General features: G+C 45.7%; 1 protein-coding gene across 3 annotated transcripts in view; it reads left to right on the top strand.

The window, feature by feature from the left end:
* CLEC16A (C-type lectin domain containing 16A) overlaps positions 1-24,106 on the top strand; it is a 49,524-nt gene that overhangs the window by 11,772 nt on the left and 13,646 nt on the right. For all 3 annotated transcript variants that reach the window (XM_088147889.1, XM_088147888.1, XM_088147890.1), the window contains exons 10-21: positions 1,153-1,363; positions 1,903-2,011; positions 2,947-3,047; positions 6,166-6,288; positions 6,964-7,073; positions 7,709-7,753; positions 8,616-8,666; positions 9,234-9,362; positions 12,232-12,352; positions 14,971-15,122; positions 16,148-16,352; positions 17,312-17,476. In XM_088147889.1, coding sequence (XP_088004015.1) covers positions 1,153-1,363; positions 1,903-2,011; positions 2,947-3,047; positions 6,166-6,288; positions 6,964-7,073; positions 7,709-7,753; positions 8,616-8,666; positions 9,234-9,362; positions 12,232-12,352; positions 14,971-15,122; positions 16,148-16,352; positions 17,312-17,476 — 1,522 coding nt within the window. The remainder of the gene's footprint in view (positions 1-1,152; positions 1,364-1,902; positions 2,012-2,946; positions 3,048-6,165; positions 6,289-6,963; positions 7,074-7,708; positions 7,754-8,615; positions 8,667-9,233; positions 9,363-12,231; positions 12,353-14,970; positions 15,123-16,147; positions 16,353-17,311; positions 17,477-24,106) is intronic.

Raw genomic sequence — 24,106 nt, 5'->3', positions numbered from 1 at the left:
CTGCTGCTCTCTGCTTGGGCTTAACCTACTTTCGCTCCTTCCTGTAACCCCAAGGGGGGCCTGGAAAGGTTTGGCTTATCAAGCAGATGTTCCAGCCTAAATTTAAATGTACATAATTGAGTAAACAGTCTCACCCAACTAGATAACCAATGATAAATATTCATCTCTGCATGATTTGCTTCTTGGTCTCAGCTGAAACACTGTACCAAACTAAGTAGAGTTAGGAAATATGTGATGTGTACCCATGAATAAATGCACACTGGGACTGAAAGAATAGTATAGTTAAATCTTTAAAAACCATAACAGTGAGACCTCTTTTTCTAGGGTGAGAGCTTTGTCCAACTGTGATCTCAATCTGTCTTCTCTCTTCTCCTGACTATAAATGTTGCCTTTCATTCGCAAGAAAGAATGGAGGTTGCCTGGACTGTACCCTTAAAACTGCTTTTGGTGTTTGGTGAACCACTGTGGAGCAAGAATTAAGTCATTTCAAGCACTTGCTAGCCACTCACATTTACAAGAAAGAAGATGCCATTTATAGTTAGTATTGTGACTCGGTTAGGGATTGACTGAATTTTCATGAATCAGAAGAAATATTATTGCGAGGTGGGGTTTGAATAATCCCCTTAGCTCGCATCCACTAAGATTCTTGATATGGAATAAACCGGTGTAGGTTTATAGTAGTTGGTGAGACCAGCAGTTTCTGATTATTGTTGCAACCCTTTCCTTGAAGAGTATCGTTGAATTTACTGCCCTCCCATGTAACAATAAAAAGCTCCAAAGAGGGGACTGTGTCAGTATTTTGCAGGTCCTTCCCCGCCTCCACAAGAGGTTTGTGGCCCCTTAAATGCTGACTAATTTAATTGAGGTTTTGTGGGCCAGATGGTTTCATCAGATCAATAGAATGAATCCCTGTCGTGTAGCAGCATAGAGTTGTTGGGATCCCTTTTCCTAGCCCGGTTCTTGCCAGGGGCTACAGAGAAGGAATAAGCCGTGGAGAGACTGTATTTTGGAAACAGGAAGGGTGCTTGGCACTTCTTCTAAAAGAGCAGGGAAAACCAGTGACTCTCCTCCATGCGAAGCCTGGCCTGTTCATTTCGTTGGAAAGGTCACGGGACTGAGTTTCTTCTGGCTTTGTTTACGCTGATGTTTCAGATCAAGACGGGCATCAGGTGCTTCATTAAACCTTCTGAGACCTTGGAGCGCTCGCTAGAGATTAATAAACAGAAGGGAAAAAAGAGGCTGCAGAAGAGGCCCAACTATAAGAACGTTGGGGAGGATGAGGAGGAAGAGAGAGGCCCGGAAGACACCCCGGAAGGCACAGAGAGTCCTTCCAAAGGCATCAAGCCCAGCGGGGAGAACGAAGGTGAGCGTGCTCCAGGGGCCAGCTGCCCGCTCCCGTGTCCGTGGGGCTGAGCATCGATGTGGCTGGGCCGCTGGGTGCCGTTCCGTCTTCTTTCCTACTCCTGATTCTGCTGGCTGCCTTTGCCTGCCTTGCCCGCTGCCCTGCTTCCTTGGCTCCACAGCTGCCGTACGGAGATCCAAGCAGGGCCCCCTTGCTGCTGCAGAGGGCTTGGAGCGTTCTTCATGCCAGCGGGGAAAAGAGACAGCCGTGCTAGTGGGTGCTCTGATAGGAGACCTGGCCCTGCTCCCACACAATCTGTTTTAGTAGAATCCCTTGGTTTTCAGTTGGCAGGCCAGCAGGATTTCTTCATACTTGGGGCACCCCCGATCTGTTTGCAGGGATCCCCTGAGCTCTTTTTTTCAGAATACGCAGACCAGATCCTGATGACTAATTCCATTTAGTTTGCCCAGAATCCCAGCCGCCCATGGGCCATGTCCACTCGCTTCTGTTTGTTGAACGAGCCCATCTCTCTAAAACTTGTGCTCTGTGTTCCTCTTCAGAAATTGAGATGGTGATCATGGAACGCTGCAAATTAATTTCTGCCACAGAGCAGAATATAACAGATGAGGAGAAGAGCGCAGCCGCTTCTGAGATGCCCCATTGGAACAGGTAGGCAAGAGCCACGTTCCAACTGCACAGTCTTGCCATCATTCCCTCCTCCGGCCAGGGTTCCGTTCTCCAAACTCCTGCCTGGGTTAGGGTTAACCCTAACTCTGTATTTTCACAGGGTAGGCCTGATATTGTTTTGCACACAGTCCTTCGTTTTCCAAGTCACTGAGACAAACAACTGGTAGCTGTTCCTCCCTTGGTCTCCAGACTAGAACAGTGAGGAATAACGTGCACTTCAAGAAGGTTACTTCTGGCACTTGCAGTCGGAGCATCTGGGCCAGCTATCCCATTTGCTAGACAAGAGCTTTCAATCTGCACGTTGCTGGTGCCAAGCTAATCCCCCACTTCGAGGTTGTTCCTCTGTTTTACAGCTGACTGATCCGTTTCCTTGCTGAATTAGTCCTTTTTTCAGTTTAGTGTGTATTGTAGCACACCATCTGAGACATGCTTATGCTGCATAAGCAAGGAATTTTTAAAAATCCGTGCCCTGTAGGAAACCATAGGACACCCTTGAGTTGTCTCTGCTGTCCTGTGGTTTCCTGTGGACATGGGCGTTGGGAGGGAAGCCAGGACAGAGACAGAGACAGAGGAGCACAGAGCCACCCAGCTCAGCCTTCTCCACTCTGGATGTTCTAGCCTTGCCCTTCACAATCACATGAAACCCTTTTCCCAAACCACAGAATGGGTGGCACCCCGGCTGTAAGCACTGCTCCCGGTGCACTGTTAGTCCAGCCTTCCCTTTTACCCAGCCTGGAAACCTCCCAAGGAAAAGGGACTCATCCCTTGATAGAGCTCTTCAGGGACCCTTTTGCTAATTATAATGCAGGCCCAGGCCAGCCCTCCCACACTTGCAGATATCTTGTTATCAGGCATAAAAATAAAGGGCAGAACACCCAGAAATGGATTTTCTAAACGTTTCCTCTTTTTTCCCCCAGGCCTTTTCTGGAGATGGTGTACAACGCCCTGGAGTGTGCTGAGTTTGACTACTATGCTCTTTTTGTGTTGTGTCTTCTGTACGCCATGTCTCACAACAAAGGTAAAGCGTGGGCCTTCTGACTGTTGGCTGTTCCCAGGGCTTTTCAATCTGGCTGTCCTCGCTTGTAGGCAAATAGTTGAATCAGGCCTGTCCCTTATAGCTGTGGTGCCCTGAGATGCTGTTCAAGAGCTGGCTGTTGGTTAATGGCTGTGTGAAGGCGAATTTCCTTCAGGGCAGTCTGGATTCTGGGTAGGAGAGTGGATTTGCATCAGCCGGAGTCGACGCTGGGATACAGAACTAGAGCTAGATGAAGAGGGCGATAGATGGAAGGAAGAGGGAAGTGAAAGAGGGAGAGAAAGCCAAGGAAAGTGCCCTCCGCCGGTTGTCCATAAGGGAAAAAACGCCCACCTCCTTTGGAGCTTTGGGGGCAGCTCAGAAGCCATTTGCTGCGATCCTTTTGGCTTCCTCCCTCCGTGCTTGGCTGAAGCTTCTTAGGCTCGCCATTCTCACAAGAGCTTATGGGCTGAAATGGGGGGGGCCCTGCAGACTCAACAGTCCATGTTACCCCCCTCCAAGATGTGAAGAGTGGGAGGCTTTTGTCGGCATTTCTCCTGCCTGTTGATTCACATGGGCAGTTACAGAATCACTTGGGGGTTTTTTTCTTGTGCAAATCACCCAGCATACCATATAAGTCTGGGCATGAATGGATGATTTCCAGAAAGTCAGCGTGGATGTATTTCTTCCCGATATCTCTATGTTCTTGTGAAATGAACCTCCTTCTCCTGAAATATATGAGCGGAGGGGAAGGCTGCGTGAAGTACCATTCATTTTGTCGTTGGGCTTTGAGTTCTGGGCAGAGATTCTACTGGGGTGTCATTTTAAATAATGACGACGCGGACGGGCATTTCCAAAGTGGATGCCGTGTATCTCGGGGGGTGTTTTCCTGTCGGCGTCAGAGCTGGAATGCTCCATTTAAGAGCAAGGGGCCCAAGCAGCCGCTGTCCCGCAAGCCCTGCTCCGCTGCTCTGACCCCTTCCGTTGGCGGGTGGAATCGCACTCCAGCCGAGCCCCCCTCCTCCATCGTTCTGTCTGCATGATTTGCATCAGCAGAAGAAGTGAAATTTTTGGAGGGGAAGCGGTGGGTGTTTGAGCCACGCTGCTAGTCTGGGTGAATCACTGAAAGACTGCTGCTCATAAAGAGAGCAGAGATAAAAAGCTCAGCGGCTCATAGTGGCCCACTGCTTTCTCCTGCCCCGAGATGCAGCTTTTGTGGGAGAGCATTTGAAAGCTGGCTCCTTCTCTTCTAGGCGTGGGAGTGTGAGCGTTATTAACATGGTGGAGAGAATCAAGGGCTTCCTTGCTAAGAGATTCCACCCTCTGATAGAAGCAGTCTGGGGCCTGTAGAGGCCTTGAACAAGGAAGTCTGCTACAAGCAGGTATTAAAGGATTAAACTCCTCAGGCTGGAGTTAGTGAATTTGTTAAATGCTAGTCACAAATGGGTCTACTGGAAATTCTGGACCACGGAGTTCAAGGCCGGTTGATATGAAATGGAGAGTTGCAAACTATTCTGTGTTCATTACAAAAAGGTTTCCCCTTTGTGTAGAATGACACCAGTGCACTTTTGTGTACTATCCTTAACGCGTGGCAAAAGGTCATTACTGACACAAGTGTTGTTGAGTGAGGACAGCTTGTTTCAAAGCATTCTTTTCTGAGAAATAACCTCACTGCATTACAGGAACAGCTTGCTGTATTATGTGGCTTTAAATAACTTGTACGCTCAAACCAGCATCCATTAATTGGTCTTCTCAGTTCCAGGGCTCGTGAGTACAAAGATCTTTAGTTTTTGTTGATCTCAGCTGTCCCTTTCAACCCCCAACTACGGGGGACCTGCTTTTCATTTCACAGTGCGCGTGTATCTACTGCATACTGATAACAGTTCAGGTACAGGTACCAACTAGGGGCCTGTTGGGCCTTTTGGCTATAAATAAATTAAGTTTATTTGTATCTTTCTGTTTCTCTTCTCTCCACTCCCCTCTGTCTTTAAATTGTCCCACAGTGTTTCTTCTTCGCAGAGGGTTCTTTTAGTAGCAAGAGAGGGCAAAAGGAAGTACTGATTGTGACCTACCCGTGTGGCCAAGATGCTGGTGTTGCTGGTTAAAAACCGGCCGGTGTAGCTTTTGGGTTGGATTGCAGCATCCGGATATCAAGGGACTCATTTGGTGACCTGGGCTAGCCCATCTCTCTCAGTGTATCTCCCAGGCTGTTGTGAGGATATGTTAGGAAGCTGACCACACCTCTGGAAGGTTTTAGGAAGGCTAAGGATACAGATGTGATGAGTAAGCCGACAGTCCTAGGCTGGTGCCCTGCGTGTGTGGGAGGTTACAGCTCCTAGTCATCCCCAGTCAGTTGTGTTAATCTCAGCAGGCTCAGTGTACCTGCTGAGATCTGTGTTTTCCCCAGCAACTGCTTGAAGTCCTAGGTTATGGACCTTTCTGCCTCATTCTTGGGTCCCCATTCTATAAGCAGAGAGGGTCTTGCACCTAGATTGGCAGGAACATGTGTCTCCTCGGTGAACAAGTTCTCTGTGTGCCAGTTCTCTTGGCTTCTGCATCATCTTTTGAGTATCAGAGTGGCTTGTGAGAACATCCCTTGTATGAAGGAAGTGTGAACCACATTCAGAGGGAGGTTTGAAATTACTCTCAAGATGTTGATTTTGGTTTTATCAGCGCTGCCCCCCCGGATCAAAAATATCAAGTGGTGCCATTTAAATTGTCAGGAGAGACAGGAGGAATTGACCAGTAGTGTGGGTGGTTGAACTGCTGCTTGAGAAAGAGAGTTACATGGTCCCAAGACTTTCAGATGCTTAACAGGGTCATGAGTTGTAGGGAAGCTAAAGATGAATTCAGTTGATAGGAGAGAGGGGCTGATTTGTTTATGTTGTGTGAATGGGGCTACTGTATCACCATCTTCATTAGCTGCCCAGAGTCGTCTTGGAGTCGGGTGGCGCCCAAATCTAATGAAATAAATAAATTCTTGCTTCCTAAGCATTCCAAATCTTCTTGCAGGCAGTTTTGATGAACTGTACCACAAGCTGAGCTGCGTAGCTTGCAGTTCCTCAGAATTATGCTTTGCCAAACCAAGTTGTAGTTGCAACATTCAGTTTCTGTTTCTCCCAAGGAATCAAGCCGATCACCCTGGAGAGGATTCAGCTCTCAGCCCAGGATGCTGAAGAGAAGATCTCATACAACCCCGGGCTTGCAGAAAGGCTCATCAGGATCATGAGCTATGCTGCCCAGCCAGGTAGAGGGTTTGTTCATGCCCATCGGTCCTGAAACGTGGCAGCTCTGTGTGGTCTAAGACAAATTTTTGAAGAAGAAGGAAACATACAACTTTTCTTCCCAGCTGAGATCGCAGAGCAGTTTATGCCAATAAAAGTATAGAGCAGCAAGCAACTGTTTAAAGATATAGGGAGAGATTCATTATAAACCCATAAGTCTTGTTGGGCATACAGTAATTTCAAGCAGAGTGTGTCTTGTGGGACAGTAAACAGACCCAGTTTTTGATGGGCGATTCTATGGTAGCTTATAAAAGCTACTAGCCTGCTCAGAGTTGGTTGCAGAGAAGGGAAAAGCCTCCCTCCATACATCAGCATAGAGACAGGCTATTAACCTCTTGGACTAGTAAAAAAAATAGCCCACAGCAAAGTGGTTTGATAGAGAAGGACTGTCCCTTTTCTTCCTTTAAATAAAATACCTGGTTCTTGATGCCTGGTGGAATTTTCAGCAAGTTTTCCTTGAAGTGTCTGTCTTCAGGGGCAGAAAGTGTTAAACTTGCCCCACTTGAATTGGTAGGAAGAGGTGCCAAACTGTTAATGGAAATGATTGGCCAGGAAAAAGTGGCAGCAGCACACAACGTTTTGTCTGACTCTGACTCTGACTCTGACCCTGCCCTGTCCCCCCTCCCCCCCTACTACAGACGGCAAAATTCGTTTGGCCACCTTGGAGCTCGGCTGCCTACTGTTGAAGCAGCTGGTGTTGACCAAGCATGGTAGCATCATAAAAGATGTGCACCTTGCTTGCTTGGAGGTGAGTCTTTTTAAAAGAAAAAAAATCTGGTGTCTCCCAGTGGTGGCTTCTCCTGTGGAAATGTTAGGTTGGTCTGATCCCTGTTCCCAAGTAATTTGTAGAACTGTGTGAATGATCACCTCTCCCTAGGAACTCTTAGTGCGGCTGGAGTCTGTCCCTTCTTTTTCAGCGGGCATACTGGATAGCGAGGCACTGAGAATCACGAGTTGCCAGCCACTGTGCAGAAACCTCGGAAGTGCCCTCATCAAATTAAGCTTTTGCTCCCCCTCGCCAGCCGAGTTTCTGTTCTGCCTGGCCACCACTGTCCGGATCCTTAGGAAGAGAGGCCCTTTTCTGACCTGCCATCTGTGTTCCTTTTGATTTGCAATCCTTGCAGATAGCAATTAATTTTTAATAGGCTCGATCCTTTGATTTTTTTCCCCCCAGTTTGATCCATGCCAGCCCCTTTTCTCCCAGCCTATATAATCCCTACAAATGAGCATCATGATCCATGTTTTCCTTTCTTAATCGGGGTTTTAGGGAGAAAGGTCTATTGCAAATAGTGCATGTGGGGGGGGCAGTATATTACTTCTGTTATCCTGTAGCCCATTCCTCAACATTGGTGCCTTGAACTGATGATTTTTCTTTCTATTTAGGGGGCAAGAGAAGAAAGCGTTCATCTGGTGCGGCGCTTTTATAAGGTATTCTCCTGATCTTTAACTCTCCCAGATTGAATCCTGGAAACATTTGAAGGAGCTAGGTGTGACTTTCAAAGAATATTTGTGTGAACTGTACAGGTTTCCAGAAAAAATACTTCCAACCGAATCCCAGGCATTTGGTCGTTTCTCTCTCGTTCAAGAGAACTTTTAGATAAATATATGCGTGGCTCAGTTCATTTGAGGCCTCTGAGTCACTTCAAATTTGGGATGTTACTGCAGTTGATGATTTTTTTCAAAGTGTGCATAGAGCAGAACACAGTTTCCAAGCTAGTAGGTGGAATTAGCTCTATGGAATAAGTCTTTGACTATCACTTAAATAGCCCCAGTGAATGTTTGTTTCTGGCATAGGCTGGTGGATCATCACTATAAAGATTTAAACACTTTGTAACTCTTGCCCAAGAAGCTGTCTTGATGTCAGATGTCCCAGTGTGTTTAAAGCTGGTTTTAATCAACTGGTTTCAATATTGTTTGTGGAGATTCTGCTTCACAAAAGTGGTTCTTCAGTTGGCGAGAGGTTCTTATGAGGCAGTTGAATTGGTCCTTCACTGATTGGAAACAAAAGGCCCGGGAGCCCAGCAGAAATTCTTCAAAAGCAGTTGCACAATTAAGCAAGTGCCCTGTTGTGCAGGCATGGCAAATTAGCGTGGCTTGACCTTGCCACCAAATAAATATTTCTTCAGATTGAAGAAGAATTTCAAGTTCTTCTTATTTGAGCAGAACTAGGTTTTGAAGAATGTGGATTAGTGGAAAGTAAATTGATTTAAGCCCAATTGTCAAATGAGAAACATTACCACTCTAAGAATGTTTATGCAGGAAAAAATGCAATCGTTTATTTTCTTTAAAGGGTGAAGAAATTTTTCTGGATATGTTTGAAGATGAATATAGAAGTATGACCGTAAGTAATTAATAAATCACCAGATTGATATCCAAGTGGCAACGTGGAATGTTGTTGCAAACCATTTAAACCAAGCCTCACTTAAAAGTATTATTTATTGTTGTTGTTTATCAGTAATCTTTTATGGAAGGAGAAGAAAGAATTGAAAAAGACCTATAAAATAACCAGTAAAAGATTCATAGTGTTGCATAAATGGAACAGTTGGGCATACCAACAGCAAAAAGTTGAACAGGGAGAAAGATGGACGTTGGTGAAGCTGGAGTAGGGATGAACCCGAACAGGCACTCTGCAAAATGGGTGGCCCTCCCCCATCCAACCCTGTTAAGCTCTCTTCTGAGAAGTGGGGGGAGGAAACGCACCAAACAGTGTGAGGCCGTGTCTCTCCCTAGCCGTGGATAGACGCCAGAGGGAATGTTGGCCGCAGCCTGGAAGACCGGAACCAATTCTTTGGAAAGCTGGTCTTACTTCCATTATAGTCTCCTCAGGGAGGAGGAGGTAGGACGGATGGGGTTTGCATGTTAAGTTTACAATTGTGTTGCACGCTAAGTGTAGAATGTCCTCTTCCAGCTGAAGCCCATGAATGTGGAGTACTTGATGATGGATGCTTCCATTCTGCTGCCGCCCACAGGAACCCCTCTCACGGGGATTGACTTTGTGAAGAGGCTCCCCTGTGGAGATGTGGAGAGAACGAGGCGGGTAAGCGAGCCTTCCTGGTTGTTTGGCCCTTCAGTGCAAGGAGCTCGAGGTACCCAGTGGTTCTCTTAGCGCCCTGTGGAGCAGCTGGGCACCTTGACGGAGGCTTGCCTGGGTCACTCCTAGCTGGCCACTCCAGCCACCCTGCTCACGTCATGAGAGGAGGGGAGGAATGTGGACACTGAGATGGCTGCGGCGCTTGCTCCTCCCTTTCTGGTTGTGAAGAAGGCAGGAAATCTGCTCAAACTCTCTTTTCCCCTTTTCCCCATGAGCTTCTGCAAAGGATGGTTGGAAAAGAGAAAAGAGTGAGGCGAAGCCACGAGGCGAGAGAGGTAGAAGCCCTCTGAGACGCCCGGGGGGGCATTATACTTGCCCCACACACGCAGTGCAGAGCAGGGAGGTACACAGCTACCTGGAGCGTGTATGTGGAGAATGACAAAAGGGTTGAAGCGTGTCGACCCCGTCCTATCGATAGGAGCTTCTGAGAAGGGCCTGCGCCCCAGCCTCTGTAATCAGCTCACGAGTTGCTGTGGAAAAAGAGAACGAAATGGGTCTCCTAATGCGTGTTTGGAGCAGCTTTGGGGTCCGCAGACTTCTTCTTCCCCGCCTGTAAAGTGGTTCATGAGCAACCTGAATGGTTTGTACACAGGGAATTCCTGCCGGGATGTCTGTTTCTTTCCTTTTGCACAGAAAATGCAGTCCTGTGTGTGAATGCCTGCTTATGTTGCTCTAGTGACATCCTGTGATCGAATCCTGAGGGCTCTTTGCTTTCAGCCTACGCAGAGTGGGCTGTGTCTGTGGAGGGGGAGTTGTAGAAGAGTGGTGACATCTTTGGGGCCTGAAGAACATTCTTGGAAATCCTGGTTATCAGGCTGGTCTCTGAATAGTTGTTGATACAGCTCTCATCAGCACATTATCTCTTATCTTGTTTTTTCACATATAACCAGACTTCTGTGAAAGCCTTTTTCCTAGAACAAAACATATTCCTTTTTTATGGGGTTTCTGAATAGCTGGGGGCGTGAAGAAAAGCTATAAATGCATTTGTAATGAACCTTGGATCATTCAGCCTTGAACATTAAAAAAAAAAAAACTAGTGTCTTATTTTCAACAACGGTTGAAGCAAGAGTTTCTGCTGTTTAGAAACAGACATTTTAGATCTTCTCTCCAGAAACACAGGGTGGTGATCATCTTCATGCCCAGATTTTGTCCTTTCAGACAAAGGTTGCATTCTAACGCATGTAAATAAGAGTACATTAAAAATGATCTCTTTTGTCTGTAGGAAGCCACAAACCACATCCCCTCGCAGACTCTTGTTGAGCTGTGCAGCGTTGCTTTTTGCCAGCACACCTAAAAATGACCCAAGTGACATTTTCTGGCTGGATTCACAAAACCCACCAAATCCTTGAGTTAATAAAATATAATTGCTGGGTCCATGTTGCGTCCCTTGCCCAGACAAATAACTCCTCCTGTTTTAGCATATTGTATCAATCAGAACAGCATGCTAAACCCTAAAGCGCCAGCCTGCTCTAGTGAATTGTGTGAACCTAATTATTTTGGCGTGATTGTTGCTGTTGGCTGTATATTGGGGCTGCCTTTGCAAAGGTCTCAGAGATGAGAACTGCTAAAAGAAGAAGCTGCCAGTCCAGCAGCAGGGGAAAATGCACACTGCCAGTTCTTAACGGTTGCACTGGTTACCAGTTTGATTTGGGACCCATTCAGGACGCTCATCTCAGAAGACTTCAGCGACTTCATTTAGGGACCTAAAGGAATGTCACTCTTTCCTCCGTTTTTAAGATCCCATCGAGGGCTGTGTTTGAAAAAGCCATGTGCAGCTGCCTAGCATCTTGATCTCTTGATCTCTCTTTCACACCTGCACAGATGTTTCCAGATGTGCATGTGCATACAGAGAGACACTGCTCCAGCTCTTAACAGTTTCTGGGTGAGGCTTCCTCTGGAACATTCAAGGGCAATATCAGGTCGCCTAGAACAGCCGCGGACCTTCCACCTTTCTTACTGATCCTTCTTCTCATCCTCCCAGAAGCCTTAACTGGGTCCAGAAAAGATAATTCACAACTTCAGATGACCAGTCTTTTCATTTTTCTTTTCAAAAACCCATATTACAAAACACATTTGGATGATCACTTTGCTGATAAGGAATGGTTATTTTTTACTAGCAGCAAATCCATAATGACACTGGAAGTTAATGATTTGCCAAACAGACCCACAGTAAACCTACAGCTTTTTTTTTTTCCTCTTCCATTGGTCTTCCTCTGTTAGATCATACAATAAGGTGAAAAGCGATGGCAGCCGTTGGCAGGGTTTTTTCCTGGATTTCCGTATTTTTGTATTCTAAAAAAATGGGCATGACAAATGCAGTGTAAAGTGCCTTTCCCCACCCTGCCATGCTTCTGACATGTTGGAACACAACTCACATAATTCCCAGCCAGCCTAGCCTTTAAATTCAGCTCTTTTGACATGCTAGCTAGAGGTTGGGGAATGCTTGTGTAAAGCCTTTTAGTGGCTGGTTCTTTTCATCCACCACGGGGAAAATTATTAAAGAAAGCTGCAGTCCTTAAACCAAAGAGATATGGGCTGGATTTTTAGTTGTTCCTAATTTTGACAATGTTGCCATATCTTTCCTGAATTGCTCCTGTGTGTTGCAGGCTACTCAAAACAGTAAAAAACAAAAAACAAAACAGATATAGAAAAAATGAATTGGCTGGAAATGAAAAGTCTGGCCTTTTCTCTTTTCTTCTTTTTTTTTTTTTTAGAGAGTATTGAATGCAGCTGCTTTAAGACACATTATCTTTTCTTTTTCTTTTAATTGTGTGTCCTAGTTGAACCTCTTTGCTGTTGTCATTTGTATCTTCAGGCCATCAGAGTGTTCTTCATGCTGCGTTCTCTATCATTGCATCTTCAGGATGAGCCAGAGACTCAATTGCCTCTGACAAGGGAGGAAGACTTAATTAAAACAGACGATGTCCTAGATCTGAGTGAGTATCCACCAAGAGAGAACTGGACCATGTTCTCAACTGTGTGTGTACAGCTTCCAGGGGAAAATCAGAATTAAAGCACAGCAGTAAATAGGATCTCTTTCATTGTTTTTGTTTCTCCTGCTTTCAAGTTCTGTGCTTCCAAAATGCCAAACTCTCCGTGTTTGACTGATTGCCTTCTCTCAGGGCACGTTGGGGTCTTACTAGCTTGGATAGTTTGGGTAGGAGGGAAAAGATTTTGGGGCCACCTATAGCTATTCTATCGTGGTAACCCTGGTTGGACGTCATGTGAATGTGTAGCATCAGGAGGCCTGGCTGAGCTGAAGAAAGGGCCATTTCATCCCTCGCAAATGGGATTTTGTGCTCTGTGTGTGTCTCCTAATTTCCCCCCCCCCCTTTGTCTGGGAAAGGTGAAACACCAGTTGTCACAGTAACACTAACTGGAAGTCATGAGTCCCAAAATAGCCACATGATGTTCTGGTAATAACTCCTTATTATGACCATAAATTGTGTATGCTAGGAAAGGTAGTGCCCTTGTTTCCATTTTGGCGCACACAGTATCTGTTAATAGAAAAATGTCTATTAATAACCATAAATGTCATGTTTACGGTAGTAATTTTAAAGAATTTATTTTACTGTAATGGGTATTTTAGGAAGTTGAGCTCTACGTTGTTTTACATGGCTTTTGTGGCCCTAAACAGCGAGAACACCCAAGGGATTTTAAGCAGGGGGCAGTCACCTCCTCCAGAGTGTGCCATTTTGGTCCTCCTCCTGCAACAGGTATTATTGCTACAAGGAAAAAGCTCTAGGCATGGTGCCACTGAGTGCTTCCTCACCCAAAGTCCTGTGGAAAGAAAATGAACAAAATGAACTTTGGGTCAGTGGCAGAGATTCAGTGAAAACGTCTCCTGGACATGCAGTGGCTATGAGAAGAGAGGGGAAGGAGCAGGCCAAACCACCATTGTTGGCTAGGGTGCATCTTCCATTTGAACTCTTCCATTCTGGTCACCCTGCCTCAACAATTCCCTGCTGGAAAGGTGTGGGGAAACTTGATTGAAATAAGGGGAATCAGAACAACTTTTCCCTTGAAAGACCATTCTTGGCTTTATGCTTCAGAAAATGAGATGAGCCACTGGAGGAGGGACAGGACAGAAATGTTCCTAGAATGGTGCACGGTGTAGTGTCAGATCCCTGGGTTGGGCACCTCCCAGCATGTAGGGACTGCAGAGAGGCTTCACTGTTTTAGACTAGAACATTGGGCTGCAGCAATTAATGCGGACCTCCTTTGCCCCCCCCCCCCCCCGGGAAGGCCTAAAAGGTGGTGCGGCCTTCAGGCTGGATGCTGCTCCCTGCCCACGCACTAGGACATGACAAGACTACATTGGTGCCATTTCTTGTGTTCCTAGGAATTTTATTTGTGATTTGCTCTAGACCCAGTCTTCTCAGGAAACAGCTTCCTAGAGCAGAATTTAAGTAAGCAGCTTGTAAACTAACTGGAAATGCAATTATAATTTATCTGTCAACTATTTTATATGGATGTTCTTGAAACAAATCAAATTACAATATTGCTTTTGGCTTTCAAATGGAATGATGTTGTTTATTGATTGTTTGATTAGTACCTGCTTTGCCCTCCCCTCTTTTTTAATTTTCAGTAACGCTCATTGATGTGGTTTAATGTCTATTCCTGTAACCTTGCTCTGTTTCATAGAACAATCACCACTGAGCTCTGGTGCATTAAAGTGCATTTTGCAGTTCAGTTTCCCAGTGTCTCTTGACTAAACGTGCAGTTCCCAACTCTCTGATATGTCAGTGATTGCAAAGATTAAATTCTAGTTTGGTTATTTTTCCCGGAAGCCAAATGATTTATGTTCTGTGGAGGCTAGTTGCTTTCAGCCTCAATGAGACTTGCTGTTGGTTTAAGTATATGTTCTGTCTCTGTGGAGCGAGAGACAGACCTCTGGCATTTAGTGGGCCAGCCAGGACCATTCAAATGGTGCACCAACTAGTTTCTGTCAAGCAGAAGCTGCAGTGGCTATTTTGCTCTGTCTCCTGGCAGAAGATGTTGGTCAACCATTGATTGCAACCCAAAACATTCCTTCAGCGGATGCAAAGTGTTTATCCATGTTCTGTGCTCTGGATGATAACCATGAACTTTAAAATAGAGAAACTGAGATTATCATACACCCAGCTTGTTTTCAGTGCAGAAGCTTTCAGAAGGGGCACCCCAGTAGGCATGGCGCATAGCTTCTCTTCTTTCTGCAGAGGAGAAGGATGTACCATTTTAGAAGAGAGAAAAGTTACTCAACGCTGAGCAAAGTAGGAGTCTGTCTGCAATGCTTAGCTAAGCAGCAGGCTCTTCTTGGGGGAAGGCAGGGCATCCCCATGCAGGCCAGCCTTTTCCTCAGGTTGTCAGGTGTGGGTTTCTTTGTGGGCCTTCACGCAAAAGGGGTTATTTCAACAGCAGGGAATGGAAGCGAATAAAATGCACCAAGTAAAGGGGTTTGAATGTCAATAAAACCAGTTGGAAAGTTGGAAAGAATGCAACTCTGATTTCTTCTTCTAGGAAAGCCACAGAATTACTTCAGTAATGGCTCTTCTTCTTCCTCTTCTTCCTTCAGATAACAGTGATTTGATTGCCTGCACCGTGATCACAAAAGATAGTGGTCAAGTCCAGAGGTTTCTGGCTGTGGATATTTACCAGATGAGTTTGGTGGAGCCAGATGTTGGACGCTTAGGCTGGGGAGTTGTTAAATTTGCTGGCCTTCTCCAGGTGAGCATAAACGTAAAAATCAACAGATGGTTCAGATTTTCAGCTGCCAAAATGATTGTATATGTGTGTGTGTGTGTGTGTGTGTGTGCACATGTTCTACTGAGTGGAGCCTACAACACCCTTAAAGCAATGCACTTCCTTAGTCACCTGTGGTGAGCACCATTTTCCCCCAAGTGAAGCGGGGTGAGCCTCCTGCCCAGAGCAGCCACTGAGCTCCTGTGTGCTTCCCAAAAGGAGACGTGCTGAGGCACCTTCCGAGTTTTTCGGAGGGAAAACTGGATGAGAGTAACAATTGATTTAGGGCTACAAATGGGATGTTTTCAGACCAGGAATCTGTGGCAGCATGAGAAAGCTGTTTTCTGCCCCTCCATCTTCTACTTCACCATGTTCCCACCTAAGCCAGATTGCTTACCTCATTCTGTTTTAATGTGCCTGAGTAGCCTGCTGGTGTGTACAGTTCCATGCAAGAGGAGACTTGCCAACATTAGTTTGTGGTTAATCAGCTTCCAGCTTATTGACTTTAAAGCAACAAGAATAACCAGCATTGTACTTTGGTTTCATCGCTCTGTTATTGACTGGCTCCATACCGCACAGGGAGTCGGGTCAGCAAAAGATCTAGCAGCTGCATTTCCAGAATGCCCGAAGCTCAGTTAATGTTAACTCTGGCTTAGTGTGTTACGCAAGTTCAGCCCCTTGGCTTGGCTTACGGTTCTGTGCATGGTGCAAAGAGAAGAAGTGAGTGAAGTCAGTAGCTAGGCCAATGTGCTGTGTGAATACAATCAGTATGATGTCTCTGAGCCTGGACCCCTGATCTAATGCTCCAGTGCTAATGCTCCTTCGCTTAGCCTTATCTATTCATCTAAAGAGAGGAGAGGAGCAAGGGGGCTGTGTTTGTTTAGAGTAAAAAAAGGGTAAATCTGCCGTGTTGTTTTTTGCCGATGTAGCTCTGGTGCCTTCGCTGGTGCCCCCAGCTCTAAACATGGGTCTTTGCCAACCAAATGTGTTTTCTTCCTTGCCCCTTCCAGGACATGCAGGTGACAGGAGTGGAAGACGACAGCCGGGCCCTGAATATTGTCATACACAAGCCAGCTTCCAGCCCACATTCCAAACCGTTCCCCATCCTACAGGCGACCTTCATTTTTTCAGATCACATCCGTTGTATCATTGCAAAGCAGCGCTTAGCAAAGGGTCGCATCCAGGCTCGGCGTATGAAAATGCAAAGGATAGCAGGTAACCTGGCCTGGTCCCCTTATTGCTTGCAGTGTCTCATTGGTCTTCATCTGTGAATGTAGGGTCTGATAGAAGACTAAGTTCTCACAGCTGCCGGGTTTAAGGGAGGATGACCTCTTCACCTCCCTAGTTTCCCTTTCTTTATTGCCATGCCCTTTCACAGGCCTGTTCGTTGCAGTGTGAACAGGCAAGCAGGCGTCTTCATCATCTTGCCAACTGTTTAAAAAAAAAAAAACCACTGTAGAATTCTCAGGGACACGCCTCGGGCCATCAGTCTCTCATCCTGCCATACTTGACGGCATCCACGTTTGCTCCCTCTGTCAGTTGCTGCCTCTCATCTTGTTTTCAGGCTGCCTTTCTGAGCACTTTTTAAGTAGAAAAGCAGGATTAAAAAACATTTAAACAAATATTGCCATGTCCAAGGAATTCTGAACATGAGTGCTTCTCAAAATGTCTTCCTAACTTTCGAAGTAATCGGCATTTGTTCTCCAGCATGAAGGCCCTGCAAACAATCATGTTTCTTATCAAAGTGAGACAGCAGCGATCTGGAATAAGCCAGAATCCTTCAGAATGTTGGTGGATGTGAACAGGCAAGCAGGCTTCTTCATCATCTTGCCAACTGTTTAAAAAAAAAAAAAAACACTGTAGGAACCTCTGTTGCCACTTGGGCATGCTGGCCTGCTTTTTCTTTTTTTCCAAACAAAAGAGAAGCCATCATTTATTCTTGGTTTCCTAGTCCTAGCTAGCTTTGAGGGAGCCATGGTGGAGTCACAGTCCACATGTCACAGTGAATCAACCACGAAGGCGCATCTGTAGCTCGTTTAGATACTCAGTCTCCACACAGCAAACGGGAGAGAACTTCAGGCATTCCATTCAAGGACCTGCCTTAACTATAAGCTAGTGCAGTTTTGACAGATGTTTCTTAGCAGAAACTTAAAACGTGATCTACTTGAACCCAGCTCTTCTAGACCTGCCAGTCCAGCCAGCCAGTGAAGTGATGGGCTTTGGGCACGCCCCCACTTCTGCGACCCATCTGCCGTTCCGGTTTTACGAGCAAGCCCGACGGAGCAGCTGCGACCCAGCTGTGCAGCGCTCGGTGTTTGCCTCTGTCGACAAAGTCCCAGGTAAGTTCCCTCCTCCTCCCCCCTGTGCGGCTGAGGTAAGTTGCCACAGTGAGGCTGCAGTTATTGTGGCAGGGGGAAGTGTGTGTCTCTGTTATTTTGCAGATTAATTTCTCTTGCTGCTAGAATACTAATGTTATTTTTAGAAGCACACTCATTTAAAAATCTCATTGGGCACCCTTTAGCAAGAAGCCCACCATGGTGACGTGTAAGAAACTTCAGAATCAGAAAGCATAATAAATGAAATGAGTTAAAAATGCAAGAACGAAAAAAGGATGATAGCATTTAAAAAGAGTAATTGAAACGTGATAGTGCTGTTTACACACAAACCAAAACGAACTCTGGATTTAGTGCTTGTTTGAAGGGGGGTATCAACTGGAGCTGAGTTCTACAGGTTTGAGCTGGGGGGGGAGACTCCTGAGTGCTTATAGCAACCTGGCATCTCTCCAGCGCCTGAGGACTTTTAAATGCTCCAGGTATGTTACTTAGTAATCCTCAAGGGTTTGAGAAGAAGGGCCACGTGAGACAATCTGTCAGATGGAAGAGCTGGGTGAACAGGCCTGTCGGGTTCACTGGTTTGTTTGCTGCTTCATTTCAACTTCCACAACTTCTGCCCAGCCTCAGGAGTGGAGTTCTTTGCCCAAGTCAGGTCACTCGTCCATCTGTCCAGACTCCCCCTTTCTGCCAGGTGTCTCCTGTCAGTTGCGCTCTGGCCCTTGAAGGGAAAGCCCTGCTTGGCATCTGCTCACAAGTATCTGAGCATCTTCTGGAGGAGAGGCTTCTTTGTAACTCCTCCTCCTCCTCCATTATCCATTTTGAGAAATAATTTATCTCTTGGGGGTTTTCTGGACAGCATCTTAAAGCTCTTGCACATGTCAGTTTTCTCTGTCTTGACCTTTTCGGTTGGTTCAGCAGTGCTTCTTAGTCCAGCTGCGTGCCGTTGGACCTACGTCCTCCACTTCTAATTTTGCCTTCTTGTTTCTCTAAAGAAGTATTTAACCGCTTAGGGTGGAGCCTAGAGGTGAGAGACTTAAAGGTGTGTGAGATGAGAAAGAACCTAGCAGTAGTAGTTGTGTTTAGATAATTTAATTTCCTTTATTTCCATCATTTCTGGTTCTGCATTTAAATCTAGTGTTTTTATTTGCGGCTGGCTGTGTTCTGAATCCTGTTTGTTGTATCTCTAGAGGGTCTGTGAATCTCATAAAGGTAATCTCCTAAAGCTCTCGGCTTTTGATGCGTAAAACAGCTTGGTTGAAGTCAAGGTTATTTAAATCTTCAGTTCAATCAAGCTAGGAAACTGTGCAGTTAAATCATTGATTTAAATCAAATTTCCTCTTGTTACTTGTTCTTGTTGCCCAAGAAGACTGCTCATTTGAATAATGAATGTTCTACAATTTAATTGAATTTTTGTAAGTATACATTCTTATAATGTGGGTGTGATTCTCTTTCTTACACTGTGTGTTTGTGAGAAAGATCCTATAATGTCAGAAAGTGATTTTAAAAAACGAAATGCCCAAAATTGATAGATCAAAGCAAAACCTTGATTGTTCCGGGGTATATTAAATCCATTTGTTTTGATATTCACCATATTCATAATCTGCCATTTACCTAGAAAAACCCTCAACAGTGCACTTTGGCTAGGAAATGCAACATACAAGATGGGCCAGGAGGGGAGTGCTGGAAGTGATGCTGCAGAGCCCCCACCTCCTCCATGGAACTCATGGTTGCCCCCTTCTGAGTGCTCCAGAAACGTCTCTTCTAGGATGGCCTTTCCCAGCCAGGCAGCCTCCAGGCGCCACAGGACTGTAGCCCCAGAATTTCTCGGGTCCCTGAATCGTCTCTCCTAAACATGTCAGGATTTGGAGGCCAAGAGCAAACCACAGCTTCTGCTTGTTTGCGGGCATGAGTGCCAGCCATTACATAATTGGCGTGAATTACATCAGTTGTGTCACAGAGCACAGAGGCTGTGGTTGGAGGGAGGTGCTTGCACCAGCAGTGAATCTGGCGCTTTTAGACACTGGGAAGTTGGTCCGACAAAAAGTTGAGGATGGATTTGCTGCTTTGGATTTGACAGTTTAACCATGAGCGGTTTCAGTGGGCTGCGCTATTTTGGGACTGTCAGGGGCTTTTGTGGGAGCCCATCCCCAGCTGTCAGATTCCCTGGGTAAAAAGAAATATGACAGCCATGGGAAACTGTTTGCCACATTTTTGGACTTCAGTTTTAAATTGGTCCCTGTGGTGCTTTCTGAATCCATCCAGACTGGTGCTTTCTCTAGACAAGACTGGCGTTAGCCTGAAGGCTGGCCCCAGGCCGCGAGGCGTCCAGCTGAATCTCCACAGCGCTGCAGCCTCCTGAGAGTCCCTTGGAAGGGGCCAGTCTCCACTGCTAGCAGCTCTGTAGACAGCGGGAGGGCTGGCTTAAGGAGTCCATTGGGGCTCCATGTATCACTTCATTCAGTGGGCCCTGAGCAATGGCAGTCTGTGGGGCTGGGTGCAAGTTCCATTCTCCTGAGCAGGCCAACTGCAGATTCCTAGGCCCTGAACAAAGACACTGGGCAGTATAGAGCAAGGCTCGTTGCTTTGGGAAGGCGGGGCAGGGGGGTCTGCTCCCCTTGCCTCCCTTTCTTTAGGATCCACAAATCTAGGCTACTTTTGGCAGAATAAACTGTGTCCACAGAAATCTGCTTCTGGGGGCTGGTTTGTGTGTTTGGCTGAGAATCACGAGAAGAATTTGCCCAGGTCCGTGCACAGTCTTGGCTGCTGTTCACAGCTCAGTTCAGACGTCAGGTTTCCATCCCAGCACTGCCTGGCTGAAACAGGAATATGGGGACCGCGGTTTCTTTTGCTTCCTACTTGCCCAGCACCTCCCATGGCTTCTGAACTGGAAAACCTGACTGGACACGCTCCCTATAGGCCCCAGTTGGGCATGAGGATCCAGTCAACCGCATTTAGTTGGACTAGGAACATTGTGCCTTCGGGGTGAGCATTTGAGGAGCGTGGTGCCAATTCAACGACCGAAGCCTTTCATCCCACTTCAGCAGCCCAGGGAGAAGGGCCGGTGCTCATTGAACACTGCGGCAAAGCATCTTGGTGCTGCCCAGAATGAACTTTGTCCCAAATGGAAAAGGTGTAGTTAAAGAGTTGTTCCAAGGTCCTGGGTAGATTTATTACATGAGAGCAAATCTCTTTTACAAGCAGGCGCGCAAAGGAAGAAACTTCTCAGAAGGGACCACGCCCATCGCCACTGCCACTTCCAGTTTCTTTGCTTGCGGACAAGATAGGCGAGACAAACCAGCTGTTGTTGTTGATGGAGGCTGCTGAGAGTGGGAAGAAAAATGACCAGGCTTGCATGGACTGGGGAAAAAAATGATGCATGGAAGCTTGGAACTGTAAAAAAAACCACAATCTATATTGACCTTGCCTTCAGTGATGGGGAGGGGAGGGGAGGGGAGGGAAGAGAACCCAGGATTTTATTTTTAAAGCACAGACATACCAGCGTAAATGGAGGGTTGAGGGGGCTATGGACAGGGGCTACTTCCTGACGAGAGGGCAGGACTTGAAGCTATGAGGCCTTCTCCTGTTATGGGCCTTGAACTTGGTGTCAGTCACTTGGGCCCTCAGGCCAGGGTTGTATGCTTTGGAATTTGACCACTTCATAGTTTTGTTTTGTTTTTTCCCCCCAGCTCTGCTTTTGAAATCTTTTTAGCTGGAAGGCAGACATTACAATTACCCAAGTGTACAGCAATACAATAGAGCAATTCAGTAGAAAAAAAGGTGCCTTTTTAGGTAAACAATGGATTGTGATTAGCTTTTCCCTTTTCCCCTTTTTACAAAGGAAGCAGTCTCTTTGCACTGGCAGCAGAATGAGGTGTCCTTCCATAGAAGTTATAAATGTGATAACCCGTCTGATAGTGTCTGTGACTTTATGCTAACTGGCCTTCTGATATCCAAATCAGCATTTCTAAGAAAAAAGGGATCACCTACCTGATAGCTCAGAGTGACAGAAGACTAGATCCTGTTTTTTAATTTGCATGGCGTGGCAGGGGATTTCATAATACTCTGCTTTACGGTGCTCCTGATTACTTTTATTTACAGTAGCTGGGTTATAGTGAATGTGCTGAAAGGCTTTGCTTCTCATAAACTGTCTGAAAGATAATCATGAATCAGTAGCACAGCTTTCAGTGTTAACACCTTTTGGTCATTCTGCATCAGAGGCCAAGTCCTTGCTCAGCTTTCCTCGGGGCTGTGGGAAGGGATAGGTAACATTTAAGGTATGGGGTGATGTAGCAGTTTTTGGAAGGCTGTGATGCAAAGCAAGCACAATGCCATTACATGTGTGAGTTGAATCTAGCGTTTCTGTTTTTTTCCCAAGAGGGCAGTGTGTTTGGGTTTTTCCCTTTCCCTTCTAGCAGTTGTGGCCTGTTTTATATTGGAGCTTAACACTATTGTGTTATGTTTGTTGCTTGGAAATTGAACCACCACAATTCTTGTCAACTGTGGTTGGAAGGGCCTCTAGCAGATCACAAAAAAAAGGTGGGTTTGGGGATTGCATCGCACCACCACCAGTTCCATCTCTTACAACTCTCCACGCAGGCCGTGTTTTCTGAAGACTTTCCAGTGTCGGATGTGGGGGCATTTTCTATTCATAATTCAGAAACCAGATTACATGAACCAGACTAATCTCTGGAGGAGAGCTATAACTTGATACAGAGAACTGTAAAAAAATTTCATGGTCCATTTTCAGACAATGCATTAGGAGGAGCAGCCTGTAAGCCTCCCTGCTTTTAGAGAATCTTGAACTCAGTCAGCAGAGGATATGCTTGGAAATGCCCTAGCTTCACTGTTCTCTTTGGAACAAGAACTGCATCATTGGTGCATGTATTTGCAGCGATTGCTGCTCATTTTGGTAGGGCCAGAGTGCCAGTAATGAAGATAGCAGTGAGAGTGTGGAAGCCACTCCTGGAGCCATGTCCTCCTGGCAATCTGCAGTGAAGATGGAAGGACCGAGCTATCAGCAAGGAGTAGAGAATGCCTTCCCATGGGTGCCTGGTCTCGGAGGCATCAAAAATGAAATGTCCTGAGCAAAAGCAGCTGAGGCCATCTGAGCCACTCCTTCTGAACCACTGCATTCTTGGGTCTTGACATTGGCCTTGTCAAGATGATTGATTGAGGAAGGCCAGGTTAGTGGTTCTCTCACAACTAGAGCCCCGGAATGGGAGGTGGGTTTCTTGGGCTCCCTTCCTGTCTCTGCCAGTGAATGAATTTTTTCAAAGGTCAGCCCTGCAGTGCATTTTTATGTGAGTGAAATGTCATAGGCAATTAGAGCAGAATTACAGGGACTAATGGCTTGGTGTCAAATTTCTAGTTTTAGAGCTGCAAGTTTTTTGGGGGGGTGTCAAATATCACAATGTTGGATTTCCTTGGCACTTCCTGAACATACTTAAACACGCTAGGTCTTCAGCACCTCTGAAGTACTTTGGCTTTGAATTATCTTAAGCAGGTGAGAAGTAATGAGTCTGAAAAGTTTTGTCCTAAGAAAATAATGCCGTGACCTGGTAATCCAGATATATTTATGTTTATCTTCTCATTGTCTACTTATAATGTCTATTTGTAACAACAAATACAAACTCTTTCCCCATATTGTTTAAATTTTTTTGAAAATGCACACATTCTGAACTTTCTGCACTTGAGATTCTATTGTCTCCCAGCTCTTGACTGAAATATCTGTTCCTGGAAGTTTTTAGATAAATTATCAGTTTACCAGAAAAAAACCCTTTTGTAGTCTGACTTTACAACATCATCTACATGAGAAGAAAATTGCATACTTTTTCATAATCACTGTGCAGTTCATTACCTTGAGGAAACCAGTGACATAATGTCATCAAGGTAAAGGGCAAGTGAAGGTTTATTCTATTTATTTTTAAACTTTGCTAGGTGAAAATTGATTCCATTGATGTTTCAGAAGAATTCACATTTAATTTGATAGTTTGTTTATTTATTTATTTATTAAATGATGATGTGATGATGATAATGCACGTGAATTGATACCTTCTGAGATTTCAGTTCGGATTTCAATTTGTGGTTCTTTCCTAGCTTTCAAACAAAACAGCTGCTTAGAAGGCCCTGGTTTTCAAGGAAAATAATAGTTTTGTAAGTCTTCTTTAGGACAAGGAAGCAACCTGCTTCCAGGTTTAATTACAAGCTGAGGTGAAATCAGATCTAAGAATTATGCAATTGTCTTAACTGATGGTGGCAGAAGAAGCATTGACCAAAGATAGGAGTCTTTTAATGGAGCATGAGACCTTTGTTTCCCATAATCTCTAAACTGCTGACTATGTTTTTTTAATTTTGCGTGTATCCATGCGTGCATGTGCACGCACCTTCAAATCAGTCTTGAAGGTGACTGGTGACTGCCTGGACTAGTCCCTGCAGTTTTCTTGGCAAGATTTTGGAAGTGGTTTGCCACTGCCTCCTTCCTAGGGCAGAGAGAAGGACTGGCCCAAGGTCATCCAGCTGGCTTTGTGCCTCAGGCGGTCTCCCGGTTTCTAGCCTCATGCCTTAACCATGACACCAAATGGCTCCCTTGCTAGCTGGGAACTGCAGGAGTTTAAATGCATAGAATGGGAAGAGATC

Source organism: Python bivittatus, unplaced genomic scaffold, assembly GCF_059951505.1.
Source record: "Python bivittatus isolate LINGU-HERP-01145 unplaced genomic scaffold, Pbiv_v1 ctg000560_np1212, whole genome shotgun sequence".
NCBI lineage: Eukaryota > Metazoa > Chordata > Lepidosauria > Squamata > Pythonidae > Python > Python bivittatus.
This window is presented reverse-complemented; position numbering and strand designations above follow the sequence as displayed.